A 14,875-nucleotide genomic window follows, 5' to 3' on the forward strand; every position below is an offset into this window, starting at 1 on the left:
GACTCTCAGGGGGGTGGGAGTGTTCCTTCATTTCAACTCTGTTCTTTCTGATGAATAAGATTGATAGAAACTTTTGGACTACAATTGCATTACTGTCAAAACTGTAATTTAAGCATGTTGACTTTTTGTTTTATTTAGTTTTCTAAGGTCATGATATTTGCACAGTTGATTTGATCAGTTGGCATTGTACTTTCTGATCATGTAACTCAGTGCTAAAGAAACTTGGACATTAGAATGAGGGAATTTAATTTGACAAACTATCCAAAAGAAAACCAGGAAATTAGGGTCATTCCTTAAAACTGATGTAATTTGTTAAAAGATTGGTAGAAATGACAAATGTATTTTATTAGAAAGTGGGCTAGTTTATTATTTCCAAATGTTTTGAGGAATATTACTGTTTTATGGAGTATTACTGGATGTTCAGGGAAGAAGAAAAGCAGAGTTGTGTGGTCAAAGAAATTTGGAAAACAACTTATACTATTTCAATATTTCTGAGAGCTTTTCATCACTAAAAATGCTTTTCTCCCTAGATAATATAAGAATAACCTGGACATTTTCCCCACACAATATCCTTACCCTCCTGTACTTGCACTCTCCAAGTAGTGTAGGCTCGTGTGTGTTATATTTTGAAAGCAGCACCTCCCCAGTTGATTATGGTTCAGACCTATTTTTGGTTGAGAGTTGCTAACTTTGCAGACTTGCTTAAATTTCTTTGAGCACAGACTTAGAGGTTGTATATTCACATTTCACGGATTTTAAAGGCACATTTTTAAACTACCGATTAGATTGTAAAGTTGTTAAGTAAATTGTAGATTTTATTCTAATTTGTTTTTGTATAAATCATTTTATTGGGAGCTCTAACAGTTCTTATAACATTCCGTACATCAGTTGTATCAAGCATATTTGTACATGTGTTGCCATCATCATTTTCTAAACATTTACTTTCTATTTGCGTGCTTGGTATCAGCTCCTTTATTTCCTTCCCCCCTCTTCCCACCCTTGTGACCCCTTGATAAATGATAAATTATTATTTTCATATCTTACACTGAGTCTTTTAGCTTTTGAAACACTTTGTTCTTGATTTTTATGGCACCTTGACTTAGAGGTCTCATTCAGATTTTCTGGCCGTAATGATAGATTTTAATTTGTGATGTCTCCCAACACTGGGAATGTTTGTATGTACCTGAGAGATCTATAACAAAAAGTTAATAAGTTAATGAACTTGTATTTCACTATTTCTGCTAGACCGATTTGCATTGAATCAGATTGATTGCATAGAATATTGTTGAACATTATTTAATAATAGTAACTAGCTTAATTTGCTAAGTTTTATGATTGATTTCTATAATTCTTTTGATACCAGGATGTATGTATATATGTGTTTGTGTATAACATTTATATTTCTTCCCAGAAATTCCAAGATATTGAAGAAACTCATCTCATTCACATAAAGGAAATTATAGAATCCTTGTCAAATGCTATAAAGGAAATCCATTTGCAAATAGGGCAGGTAAGTATTTCATATTGAACTTGTTCACAAAATGTTTAATTATAAGTCATTAAAATTCTTTATCACTCTGGCCAAGCCTATACTGCAAGACAATTATTTCACATAAAGAGTATGTATGCATGCATATTAAATATAAAATAAACTGGAGTTTTTCTTTTTAGCCACCTGTGTAGTAATTCAAATTAATTTTTAAAGTGAAGTATACTTAGTCTTGCTTACATTCAAATTCTGAAGTTAGCAATTTTTGAGTATTTCTTTTTTAAGCTTTATTCTTTAACACTAAGAGAAAATTCAGTAAGTTGTGGAACTTGTGCTTATAAATGGTCCCCAAATTAAAGGAATTTCATGATAACAATGTGATGGCATTGTGAAGTATGGTACAGAAAAATGAAGATATTTCTTTTTCTTTTTTTTTAATACTTTTATTGGGAGCTCTTACATCGCATCACAATCCGTACATTCATCCAGTGTGTCAGGCACAATTGTACGTCTGCCGCCATTGTCATTCTCAAAACCTTCTCTTCCCAGGAGACATTTCTTACTGCTAACGGTATGCAGCTTTTCCCGCTGTGTGCTTTATTTAATATGCAACACTTAAATATGGGAAAAGGAAACTGCGTGTTCTGTGACTCTGAGGTTGTATCATAAGGGCACACATAATATAAGTCATGGGTTGGTTCTAACAGACCTACTAACTAAGTGACGTAACAGCCCCTTTGGTAAATAGAACTGTTCAGAGACCTTTGGGTTAAAAATACACATTTTTATTTCATAGAGTGTAATTGTTTGTGATTTTGGAAAAAATATCTTTATTCCATTTTAATAGGTTCACGAAGAATTTATTAACAACATGGCTAACACCACAGTTGAAAGTTTGATACAAAAATTTGTTGAATCCAAAGGAACTGGGAAGGAAAGACCTGGTAAGATGATGACAAGCTCTGCAAGAAATCCTTGCGGGTTTCCAGCCAGTCACAGCCCTGCTTGCTTTGCACGTCTCGGGGGTCGGAGCCACCTTTTAGTGTACATGTCTGAACTGAGTAACATTCCCAAACTAATGCTGCCTGGCCCGTACCTAGAAAGCTGTGGACATTCTCAGCCGTTGTTTTGTTCTTCTCCTCTGCTGTTATGGTCAATTAAGATTTTCCCTTCAGTGGTTAGTAATTTAGTGTTACTTAAAATAGTTATTGTAACTTTAAAACTTATAACTCTTAAAATTTATGTAGATTCTTGGAAATAGAGTTAGCAACAGAAACCCATTTTAATAAATGAGAGATTGATAGAATATTGAGCCCTCGGACCATTGAATCTGTATAGAATCCCTTAAAAATACAACTTCTTTCTTGCTAACTTACATAGGCATTCAACAATGTCTTTATCGAGTGCTAACAGTATACCCCAGACACTATGTGAGAATGGGGATATACCATTGAGCAAATGACTATAGGAATCCTGGTTCCTAACTTTAAAAACATGTTAAGACCTAGCAAATGTAATAATAACTTCTTCCCTCCCTTGCTCATCCTACTTAGTTTTTTCACATGTCTTAAATCAATTTATTAGTTTCTTTATCATATACTTGCAGCATAATTATCTCACTCTGCAGGTAAAAATATATCTAGTACAAAATCAGATTAAAATGTGATATGGGATTACAGAAAATGTTAGGTCATTTGTGATATCTTTTCTTCATTGCCGTTCACAGATTGAGACATGAAACTTAAATCCTCCTCAATTTCTTTTTCACTGCATTTCATAACTTTTCAAACCTCAGTGATTCGCTTTTGCTAGTGTGTATTCCCTTAGACCTACTTTCCATGCTTCTCCTCCTGCTTGCTTACTGATAGCAGCCTTTCAGCAGGTTTCTCATGCGGATGCTTCCGTCCATTTCACATGCGTTGCACATTCTTTTGATTATACAGTTACATACTTTCAATGTTCATAAATCTTTGGCTTTTCATTGTAGGAAGAATGAAATTTAGACTCTTGACTTGGATTGAAAGTATTTCAAAATCTACCAGACCAGTCTTTGCCAATTTCCATCTATTCCTTCTCTGGTATCCTTCACTCCTGCCAGCCTAAACTACTAGGTGTTTCTTAACCTGTTTTCTCCCTATTTTCCTTAGTACCTTTGTTGCCATTATGTCTCTTACTCTGGAAGATGCACTTTTCCACACCTCTCTATTTGTCTAATGAACGAACTCTTAGGTCATGTGATATTCCCTCCACTGTAGTAGAGTGCCATAGAACTTTAATCTACTTTTTTCTTCTTCTGAGATTGTTGCTGTCTAACTTTTAATAATTTGATAATTGTATGCTGTGTCCTACATTTGTTTTTTTTCTGTCTATATGTAAACCATGCTTTTAAATAAATGAATCAATGGATGAACACGTGGTCATATGGTAAGTTAAGAGGTTAAGGTGGTTGGGATGAACAGATTTGCTGTTTAGAAAGGTCTTGGCAATTGAACACTAAATGATGGTGGCTAATGTTTAATAAGTGCTTTATCCTGTATCTCATATTCAGTGCTTTGCAGGCACTCTTACTTGGCTTTCAGCAACCCTTTCAAGTATATAGTTTTCTTCCAGTTTCATAGATGAAGAGAATGTTGAGCTGTAATGGTTTGTCTAAGCCAGTATTTCCCAGAGGGGGAGTTCTGCCTCATAGGGGGAGTGGTGTGAGCACAGGAATGATCCTGGGGCTGCAAAAGCAGATACCTGTGCTTCATCCTGGATTTTGGTTATAGTACAGAAATTCTTCATTACCCTGGGGTAGGGGCGTAGCTGAAAACATTTTCTTTTTCTGAGCCTGGGGCAGTCTTTCAAATAAGTTTGGGAATCTATGCTCTACGGTCTAGTACACTAATTAATTTCTAAAGTTCTTAATACAAAGCTCCCCTCCCCACCCTTTTAGAACTAATAGAATCTACCTATGGATGTATATAGAGAATTCGGGTGTTGAATTAGAATGAAACCCTAAAACTACTTATAAAGAGAAAAAATTTTAAGGAAAAGCCAATTAGGAGAAGAGAGACTTAAGCAAACATAGTGGGAGCACAAAAAGAATTTTTATTCAGAGATGTTTGTAGAATGAAAACAAAGGTGTATTGCGTGGTAAAAATGCCTTAGATGAAAATCTGAATAACAGTCTGTACAAATTTTTTATTTTAATAAACCATTTTATTGGGGGCTCTTACATATATTATAACAACCCATACATCCATTATATCAAGTGGACATATACAAATGTTGCCATCAACAATTTCAAAATATTATCTTTTTTCTTGAGACCTTTGTTCCCTCCCTCGCCCACCCTGCCACCCTTGCAAACCCATAATATATTATGTATTGTTATTATTTATACATATCTTACACCTCCCACTCTATACCTATTCCTACTAGCCTGGTGCTCATCCCCCTTGAGGGGGGGGTTATTCTGTCATGATTGTTATCCCTTCCCCCTTCTCCCCTACCTGCACCTTTCCTTTCCCCCATCTTCCTAGAATCATTATTCCCATTACTGTTTATGAGAGGGGGTTGTCTATCCTGAAATCTGTATACCAGTGCATGTACACTGGTCTAGTAGGATTTGCTAGGTAGGACTGAGATCCTAATAGTGGGGAGAGGAAGAATTAAGAACTAAAGGAGTGTTGTGTGTTTCATTGGTGCTAAACTGCTCATTGGATATAGCTTCTCTTCTGTGCGGGAATGTCCATTTGTTCACAGATGGGCTCTGGTTCTCTTCCTCGACTCCTCTTCTTCACCTTGATAAGGTTGTTTATTTTTGAACTTCGGATGCCTGTTCCCATTGATGGATGAGCTCTGGTTCTCTACCTCGACTCCTCCCCTTCACCTCAATAAGGTTGTTTATTTTTGAACTTATGATGCCTGTTTCCATTGACACCTCATGATCATACAGGCTGGTGTACTTTCATGTGGGCTTTGTTAATTTCCTGCTAGATGGCGGCTTGTTTGGTTCAAGATTTTAAGATCCCAGATGCTATATCTTTTAGTAGCCGGATACTGTCTGTTTTTTTCACCAAATTTGCTTATGTACCCAGTTTGTCTTCAGGGATTGTGTGGGAAGGTAGGCATCGCCCAGTGCCACATTGTTAGAACCGAGTGTTCTTGTATTGAGGGGAAACTTAATAACGGTCCAAAGTCCGCCCACTGCCTCGTTGTATTGCCATATGAATATATGCACATAGGCCAGTACCCTAATTTTTATGCATTAATATGTTTACATATGTACACGTCTATGTTTGTACCTCTATAAAGAGTTTTGCTTCCTACTTTGGATAATGGTATCAATGTCAGTGGTTTAGCTGTGATTTTATGATGCATTTTTGCAAAATATTACTTACCTTTGGGGTAAAGCCAGGCAAAGTATAGGAGGATGCTTCAAAAAGTGTGGGAAACTGGAGTTAAAAGATAATGGGGACAGCCGCCCCTCCCCCCGGAAGAATTTACTTCAGAGGACAGCACTGAAGCTACAGCTCAGCGAGAGGTCATGTCTGATTAGAGCACACAGGAGCAAATGAAGGGGGAGGAAAAAAGAGTGGAGCACATGCTGGCCCACCAAACCTTGAGGACAATATCCCTGCTCAGAGCAGCCAATGCACAGAGGACCCCACGATGAGACAAGACATTCCTCACTGACCCATAACCCTACAGGGCACAACACTCCACCACACCGAGGCAAACAATAAGGGCATGCAACAGAAGAGCAAGGGGAGCAGAGCAAGGAAGTCCTGATGGAGTTTGGGGCCAGGGTGTGGCACGTCACCAGACTCCACCAGAAAGCACTCCTACAGCTCAACAAAGAGACCTCGAACTATTTACAGGCTTTTTTTTTTTTTTAACATTTTATTAGGGGCTCATACAACTCATCACAATCTATACATACATCAGTTGTGTAAAGCACATCTGTACGTTCTTTGCCCTCATCATTTTCGAAGCATTTGCTCTCCACTTAAGCCCTTTGCATCAAGTCTTCTTTTTCCCCCTCCCTCCCCACTCCCCCCTCCCTCATGAGCCCTTGATAATTTATCAATCATTATTTTGTAATATCTTGCCCTGTCCAACGTCTCCCTTCACCTGCTTTTCTGTTGTCTGTCTCCCAGGGAGGAGGTCACTCGTAGATCCTTGTAATCGGTTCCCTCTTTCCAACCTCCTCTCCCTCTATCCTCCCAGTATGGCCACTCACACCCCTGGTCCTGAAGGTATCATCTGCCCTGGATTCCCTGTGCCTCCAGCTCCTATCTGCACCAGTGTACATCAGCTCTATCCAGACTTGCAAGGTAGAATTTGGATCATGATAGTTGGCGGGGAGGGGGGAGGAGGAAGTATTTAGGAACTAGAGGAAAGTTGTATTTTTCATCGGTGCTACATCGCACCTTGACTGGCTTGTCTCCTCCCCTAGACCCCTCTGCAAGGGGATCTCCAGTAGCCGACAAATGGGCTTTGGGTCTCCACTCTGCACTCCCCCCTTCATTCACTTTGGTAAGATTTCTTTTGTTCTGATGATGCCTTATACCTGGTCCCTTCGACACCTCGTGATCGCACAGGCTGGTGTGCTTCTTCTTTGTTGCTTCTGAGCTAGATGGTCGCTTGTTTACCTTTAAGCCATTAATGACCCCAGACGCTATCTCTTTCGATAGCCGGGCACCATCACCTTTCTTCTCCACATTTGCTTATGCACCCATTTGTCTTCAGCAATCGTATCCTGGAGGTGTGCACCCAGTGATATGATTTTTTGTTCTTTGATGCCCGATAACTGATTCCTTCAGAACTACGTGATCACACAGGCTGGTGTGTTCTTCCATGTGGGCTTAGTTACTTCTGAGCTAGATATCCGCTTGTTTACCTTCAAGCCTTTAAGACCCCAGACGCTATATCTTTTGATAGCCGGGCACCATCAGCTTTCTTCACCACATTTGCTTGTTCACCCGCGTTGTCTTCAGTGGTTGTGTCGGGACAGTGAGCATCATAGAATCCCAATTTAATAGAAGAAAGTATTCTTGCATTGAGGGAGTACTTGAGTGGAGGCCCAATGTCCTTCCACCACCTTAATACTAAACTTATAAATATAGGCATATAGATCTATTTCCTCAACCATATATATATATATATATATATATATTTGCATATGTACATGTCTTTGTCTAGATCTCTATAAATGCCCTTTGCCTCCCAGCTCTTTCTTCTATTTCCCTTGACTTTCTGCCTGTCCCACTATCATGCTCCATCTCCACCTGGGTTTCAGCTATACCTCATAGTTACTTTACCCTTGATCATGCCCTACCAGGCCTGCCACTTCCACCTCACCACCAATTTGGATCACTTGTTGTTCCCTTGTCTCTGGGCTTGTTAACACCATTCCCATTCCCCCCACCTCCCCCTATCCCATGTCCCCCCGGAACTGTCAGTCCTGTTGTTTTTCCTTCAGATAGTTCATCCAGCCTATCTTATTTAGACAGATCTGCGGAGATAACAACATGCACAAAAACAAGGCAGAGCAAAACCAAGCAACATTATACAACAAACCACTGACAGAACAAAACAAAACTCAACAAGAAAGAAAAGCTTGTAGTTAGTTCAAGGGTCATTTGTTGACCTTTAGGAGTGTTTTCCAGTCCAGTCTGTTGGGGCACCATGCCCTGACCCCAAAGTCCACTTTCAGCATTCCCTAGGGACTTTGCTACTCCATTCCCTTGCTGTTCCGCTGCACTCCCCCAGTGCTTTGCCTCGGTGTGGTGGGATCAGGTCAGGTGCAGTTCCCACACTGTGTCTCCAGTGCTGTGTCCTCTGCAGGGCCATGGGTCTGTGAGGGACGTCATGTCTCATAGTGGGGCTGGCCATGTGGTCGTCTCTGTGGACTGGCTGCTCTAATTGGGGTCACCGGCCTCAGGGCAAGGTGGGCCAGGATGTGCTCCACTCTCTCCTACTTCCCCTCCATCTGCTCCAGTGTGCTCTGATAAGAATGTCCTTCTCCCAGAGCTGCAGATTCAATGCTGTCCTTTGAAATAAATTCTTCTGGGGGGACGACAGGCATCCACTTACTATTTGGTCCTGGGGCCAGCTTCCCAGACCTCTCCACTGGTTCCCTACTCCACCACCGGTATTTTGCATTCACACCTTGAGGCACTGGGTTGAAGTCTGGTTCCTCTTTCCCTGTGGAGATATAAACAATACCCTCCCCTTAGGTTGGTTAGTGCCCCATGCCCCCCTCCTCCTCTTTTCTTCCTTGTATTCATCCTTTTTTTTCCTTTTCCCACCTCCTCCCCAGGCTTTTTTTCTTTGTCAAAAAAAAAAAAAAGATATTTCCCTGATCTTTTTGAAATTCCCTTGAACTAGGGGTTTCCTTGTCTTATTGTTTACAACTGTAAGTGAATCTTTCATTTTCTATTTCAAAATTTTAATTTAAAAAGTGCCTTAGAACCAAGAGACTTGAGCTAAGATAGGAATTTTAATCATATCTATTATTTTCCCTGAATTAGTGAATGATCCAGGAAGCTGCATATAGCGAATCTGCTTGATATGTAATCAAGCCTGTAGTTTTCTTAAAGAATTTAAATCAGGGAAAAATTGGAACATTAAAATGTGTTCTGAATCAAGCCACTTTCTATGTTGATTGACATTTTTACCTGTCTTTCCTGATGGCATTTTTCCTACTACTATTATTTTGGCTTCTTGGCACTTTCATTATTCCTCTGCCATGATCATTTCCTAAGATACTGCTCAGCTAAGGGCTGATGAGTATATGGCATGTGTCCTGCACAACTTGTATTCCATGCTTTTGGAATATACCATTGCTCCATCATTGTACTCGTCTGTCAGAGACCCCTGAATTCCACTCATCCTCAGCTCTGTCGGCAGTCACTGGTAATAGGGTCACTGTTCAAGTCGAAACCTGTGATCTCTGGGTTAGTTCATTGTGGACTTACATTTGCAAGTGCTAGAAAGCCAATTTAAGCCAGAGCTAGCAGCAAAAAAAGAAAAGGCATGCATTGTGTTTGGCTTTTTAAATATCATTGCAGATGATGAATTTTGTGTTTTTAAGAAAAATGACATATATGAAATTTTGTATGGAATTCATTATCTCTAAAGATTTTGTATTATAAGATGAATTCTAGCCATGAATTGTGTAGACATTGTTCCGGTTATTTTCTTTCTCCTGTTTTGTATGGGCCCTCTCTGGCAGACAGGGGCTAGGAAAGTTCTATGAGATACACATTTTAAACGTACAGAAGAGGCATAGTTCTTTAAAACATTTATAAATCTAAATAAAAATTTACCTTTTTGTTTTCCCCTTTTTGGTTTCTTAGTCCATTATCTGTTGAGAGTTATAACCTTTAAAGGCTATAACTTTTAAACACACTCACTTTAAAAATGAATGTCTCCAATTCTTCTGTGTAAGTCAAACACTTACGGAGCATTGTAACTTCCTTCAAAAGCACTGAGACCATCAGAATGGACCCAGTAGCAGTAAATTTGAGTTCTTCTGAGTTTGATAATTGCTGTGACATTTTTGTTGCTACTTTTTAACTGAAGCACTGGCTGCTTCTTCCTGAACTTGAGTGACTGTAAGTGGATGCTTTGAATACCAAAGCACTTGTGTTCTGAAAGAGCCATGAATAGATGAGTATTTTCTATTTTAGATTATCTTATGTTCTGTTGACAATTACTTAAAAGTCTGTAAGTAGTCTCAGTTGCTGCTAAGTGAGAGTAGAGCACAAATCTTAAGTGTTTTCTGTTTTACATATAGTCTACTTTTGTATTTTTTTTTAATGTTCTATAGGGTGACCATGAGTTGGAATTAACTTGGCAGGGAGTTTGGTGTGTGTGTTTATTTAGTGTCAGTTACTATTAAGTGAGATTAGAGCACAAATTTTGTTATTTTCTGTTTTCAGTTATTCTGCTAATTTTACTGAGTCGGATTTATAGCTCAAAATTTTTTTTTCATGAAAGTTATTTATTTATTTATTCAGTTTATTTTATTTGGGAGCTCTTACATCCTTATAACGATCCATATATCACATTTATTTTTTAATGGTAGGAAAAATATTAAAAGTATTTTCCATAATTTATTGTTTATATAACAGCAAAAATTGTAGTATGTACAGTAAAAACACTATAAATCATGACACATAATAGTCTCGAATGTGAGCTAAGGTGTGAATGTGGTATATTCAGAAGCAAAGGCTCATGAACATTTTTAGCAAGTTTCCATTTATAAGAAAGGAACAAATTAAGGAAAATCAAAAGGTTTTAGGCTAATGTGTAGCATATTTAAATAAAGGACTTTGTTGCAAAACCCATTGAACTTTCCATATAATAATGTAAGCTTCCATTTGATAGCTTGCGGGACATACTTGAGGGAGCCTTGGTGGTATACTGGGCTGTGCACTGAGCTGCTAGCTACAATGTCTGTAGTTCAAATGCACCTGCCGCTCTACGCAAGAAAGACTGTCTATTTGCACAAGGATCTTAAAGTCTTAGGAACCCACAGGGGCAGTTCTACCCTGCCCTGTAGGGTCGCAGTGACTTGAAATCATCTCTGGAGAACCTATATTGTCCTTAAAGATACACAGAAAAGCACGAAGAAGGTGAGCCCTAAAGGAAAAGGACAAATAAGATTCCTGTGGTCAGACTGCCAACACAAAGCTCATTCATTTAATTTCATGTTTGAATGGCTTCTACTTTAACCCAGTCCTCATAAAGCATGTTGATTTGGGATGCTGTCACTTTGATTCCAACCTGTAACGATCTCGTGACAGAGTTGAGCTGTTGCGTAGGACACACTTGGCTATAATGACTGTGGAAACAAAATCGTAGATCTTTTCCCATCAAGTCACTGGGTGGATTTGAGCCCCCAGCCTTTTGGTTAGTAGCTGAAGGAAGCTTAAACAAGGTAGAAAATACAACTGCCACTGAGTCAATTCTGACTCATAGTGACCCTTTAGGACAGGGTTTAACTGCCCCTGTAAGTTTCCGAGACTATAACTCTTTAGGGAAATAGACAGCCCCGTTTTTCTCCTGCGGAGCTGGCTGGTAGTTTCTAATTCCTGACTTTGCAGTGAGCAGCCCAATGTGTAACCACTGCACCAGAATATAATGAACTGCCAGAACCTCTAACCATAAGTTTGGTTCAAAATCACCAACTGCTCTGAGGGAGAAATATGAGGTTGTCTGCTCCAATCAAGATTTGTAAAGCTTTGGAAACTATATAGGGTTGCTATGAGTCCAGATTGACTCAATGACATGAGGGTTTGGACAGAAGAAGGAACTATTGTATAAGGTAGTCCTGTGATATAATCGATTGCGAGTTAGGCCTCCAAACCACAAGGTCAGTAGTACAAAACTCTCAGCCTGCTCCCAGGGAAAAAGATGAAGTTTTCTACACCCATAAACAATTACGGTCTCAGGAACCCACAAGGGCAATTCAACTCCATCCTATAGGGTGGCTGTGAGTCAGTTGGCTCGATAGCAGTTAAGAGTTTGGTCTTTTCTAAAGTGCAGCCAGAATAATGCTTGTTACACTAAGCATGTCAAGGCTTTGTCTCACATACATCGGACATGCTATTAAGAGCGACTGGTCAATGGAAAAGGACATGATGCTTGGTAGAGGGTCAGTAAAAAAGATAGATTGATACAGTGGCTTCAACAAATGGGCTCATACATATAGCCATGATTATGAGGATGCTTCCGGAACTGGCAGTGTTTTATTTTGCCATACATGGAGCTGCTGTGGTTGACGCTAACTAGACAGCACCAAGCAGCAGCAACAGTACACTTACATAGATTCTTACAGCCTACGCAACCTTTTTGATTTATTAATTTAACAGGCATTTATTGAGCTGCCTCGGTGGAGGCACTGCCATTTCCTAGGGATACATCACTGAATAGAACAGACCTTGATGCCTGCCTTCTTAGAGGTATAAGAGAGGGGAGAATGATTTTACATGAGTAAATTGTTAGTATATTACAATGCTTTATGAGCTTTGGGTAGAGATGTTTGATTTTTCAGGTTGTATAATATTAAACAAATATTTACTCATCTCATTAAGTCTTCACAATAATTTTGTCAGTTATCCTCTATTATAAATGTTTTATATATGTAATCATCTTTTATAGATAATGCAAACAAGGTTTAAAAAGACTAAGTAATTCGTTCTAGGTACCTAACAACAATAATCAGTTAAGCAAGAGGCAAAACTAGAACTTGAGCTCAAACTTCTGTGTCTTTCATATGCCACTAGGGCTGGAGTTTGATGCTCTCTTTCATATTGGCTTGCTTGGTTCACTACCCTGGCTCCTAGGAATGCGGCTGAACTGCATTCCACTGGCCCATGGACAAGCTCAGAAATATTGTCACCAACTCACACACACCCACCTCGCTTCATTGTCATTGTTCTTGTTAGATTTGGGTGTGTTTGTATTAACATTGGCTTTACAGTTAGTGCTTTTTGGTTTGAGTTGGGAGTATGCAGAAATAATTTGACTTGGCTAGTCCAACTATATGTGAGTTTTGAGGCCAGTATTTAGTTAAACAAAGACGGAAACGTGCCCTGTTGATGACCTGAGAGTTAGGGTTTATTCCATGGAAATTTGCACTATTAATTAAATATCTCATATGTTTTAAATTTCTGAATCACATTCCACAAAACGTTTGTGATGATTAAAGATTGATGTTGTAGTCCCCCCTTCTTGTAACATTTTCTTAAAGTTTTTATATAAATTATGTTTGGATATATCCATGTAGTCAGTTGTTTATTTAGTCAAGAAAACTCACTGCCATCCAGTCAATTTAGACTCAGTGATCCTGTGGGGCAGAGTAGAGCGGCCTCTGGGTTTTAGAGATTCAGCTTTTTAGAGGAGTAGAAAGCCTCATCTTCTTCCTACAGAGTAGCTGGTGGTTTTGAACCGCTGACCTTGCAGTTAGTATGCAGCCCAAGTTGTCACCCACTATGCCACTAGGGCTCTGATTTTTAATGTTTACTGCAGAGATGCTATGGGGGGTGTGTTTGACCTCCTATGACTTCACCAGAGAAAAGGAGGACCAAACAACATCAGCCCAAGGGTGATTCCTCTGAGGAGGAGGCCAGGCCGACCTCCACCTTACAACCTTCTTGACCAATCTGGCACCAGTCATCCCTTCCCTGAGCACTGCCTCTCCACTAAATACCAAATGCAGTACGTTGGGCACACACAACTCACAGTCATGATTACGAGGTTGATTAGGGAATCTCCAATACTATGGCTAGAAGAGCCATATCAAGTAATTCTCTGCACCACAGTCATCTTTAACGTTGGTTTTTTTTTTTTGGAGCTATACAAGAGTTGTTCATTCTTTCTTAATATCAGAGTTAATGTTTAGCCATATTAGCATTGTTTCCATTAGAAAATGAAAGTCAGGATCAAATGGTATGTGCTAAAGTTTGTTTAATTACCTAGAGAAAATTAACCACTGCTTCAATACCACCTAAGATGTATTAGGTAATGATTAAAAGAAAATAGCTTGTTATATCTCAGCTGTTAAAAGAACAAATTAGCATTATATAGTAGCCTACTGCACAATATTTTTGACTACTCAAGGGATTTATTTTTAAAATTTCACTCTTTCATTGCGTTCTATTACATACTTAAGAATTTTTAACAACCCCAGGGACAAGAGAATAATAAGTGATCCAAAATCGATAGCGAGGAGGGTGTAGGAGGCCTGATAGGGCTTGATCAAGGGCAAGATAACCCAGAGGAATTACTGAAACCCAAATGAAGGCTGAACATGATAGTGGGACAAGAAGAAAGTGAAAGGAAATAGAGAAAAGAACTAGGAGGCAAAGGGAATTTATAGAGGTCTAAATACAGACAAATACATATGTAAATATATTTATGATGATGGGAAAATAGAGCTATGTGCATATATTTAAGGTGGCAGATGGGTATTGGGCCTCCACTCAAATACTCCCTCAATGTAAGAACACTTTGTTCTATTCAACTGACATTCTGTGATGCTCACCTTCCTGACATGATCGCTGAAGACAAAGCAGGTGCATAAGCAAATGTGAAGAAAGCTGATGGTGCCTGGCTATCAAAAGATAGCATCTGGGGTCTTAAAGGCTTGAAGATAAACAAGGGGCCATCTAGCTCAGAAGCAACAAAGCCCACATAGAAGAAGCACACCAGCCTGTGTGATCATGAGGTGTCGAAAGGATGAGGTATCAGGCATCTAAGACCCAGAACAAAACAGTACCCAAGGTGAATGGCTCGCGGGGTTGGGGAGGGGGGCATGGAGGGAATACCCAATGTCCATCTGTAGACAATTGGACATCCCCTCACAGAGGGATCACAGGGAAGAGATGA

The 14,875-nt window shown here is 39.3% G+C and overlaps 1 protein-coding gene across 2 annotated transcripts in view; it reads left to right on the forward strand.

Moving 5' to 3' along the window:
• The window catches only part of FCHO2 (FCH and mu domain containing endocytic adaptor 2), a 141,425-nt gene that overhangs the window by 62,137 nt on the left and 64,413 nt on the right, over positions 1–14,875 (forward strand). For both annotated transcript variants that reach the window (XM_075541160.1, XM_075541159.1), the window contains exons 7-8: positions 1,412–1,510; positions 2,337–2,433. In XM_075541160.1, coding sequence (XP_075397275.1) covers positions 1,412–1,510; positions 2,337–2,433 — 196 coding nt within the window. The remainder of the gene's footprint in view (positions 1–1,411; positions 1,511–2,336; positions 2,434–14,875) is intronic.

Source organism: Tenrec ecaudatus, chromosome 2 (genome assembly GCF_050624435.1).
Source record: "Tenrec ecaudatus isolate mTenEca1 chromosome 2, mTenEca1.hap1, whole genome shotgun sequence".
Classification (NCBI taxonomy): domain Eukaryota; kingdom Metazoa; phylum Chordata; class Mammalia; order Afrosoricida; family Tenrecidae; genus Tenrec; species Tenrec ecaudatus.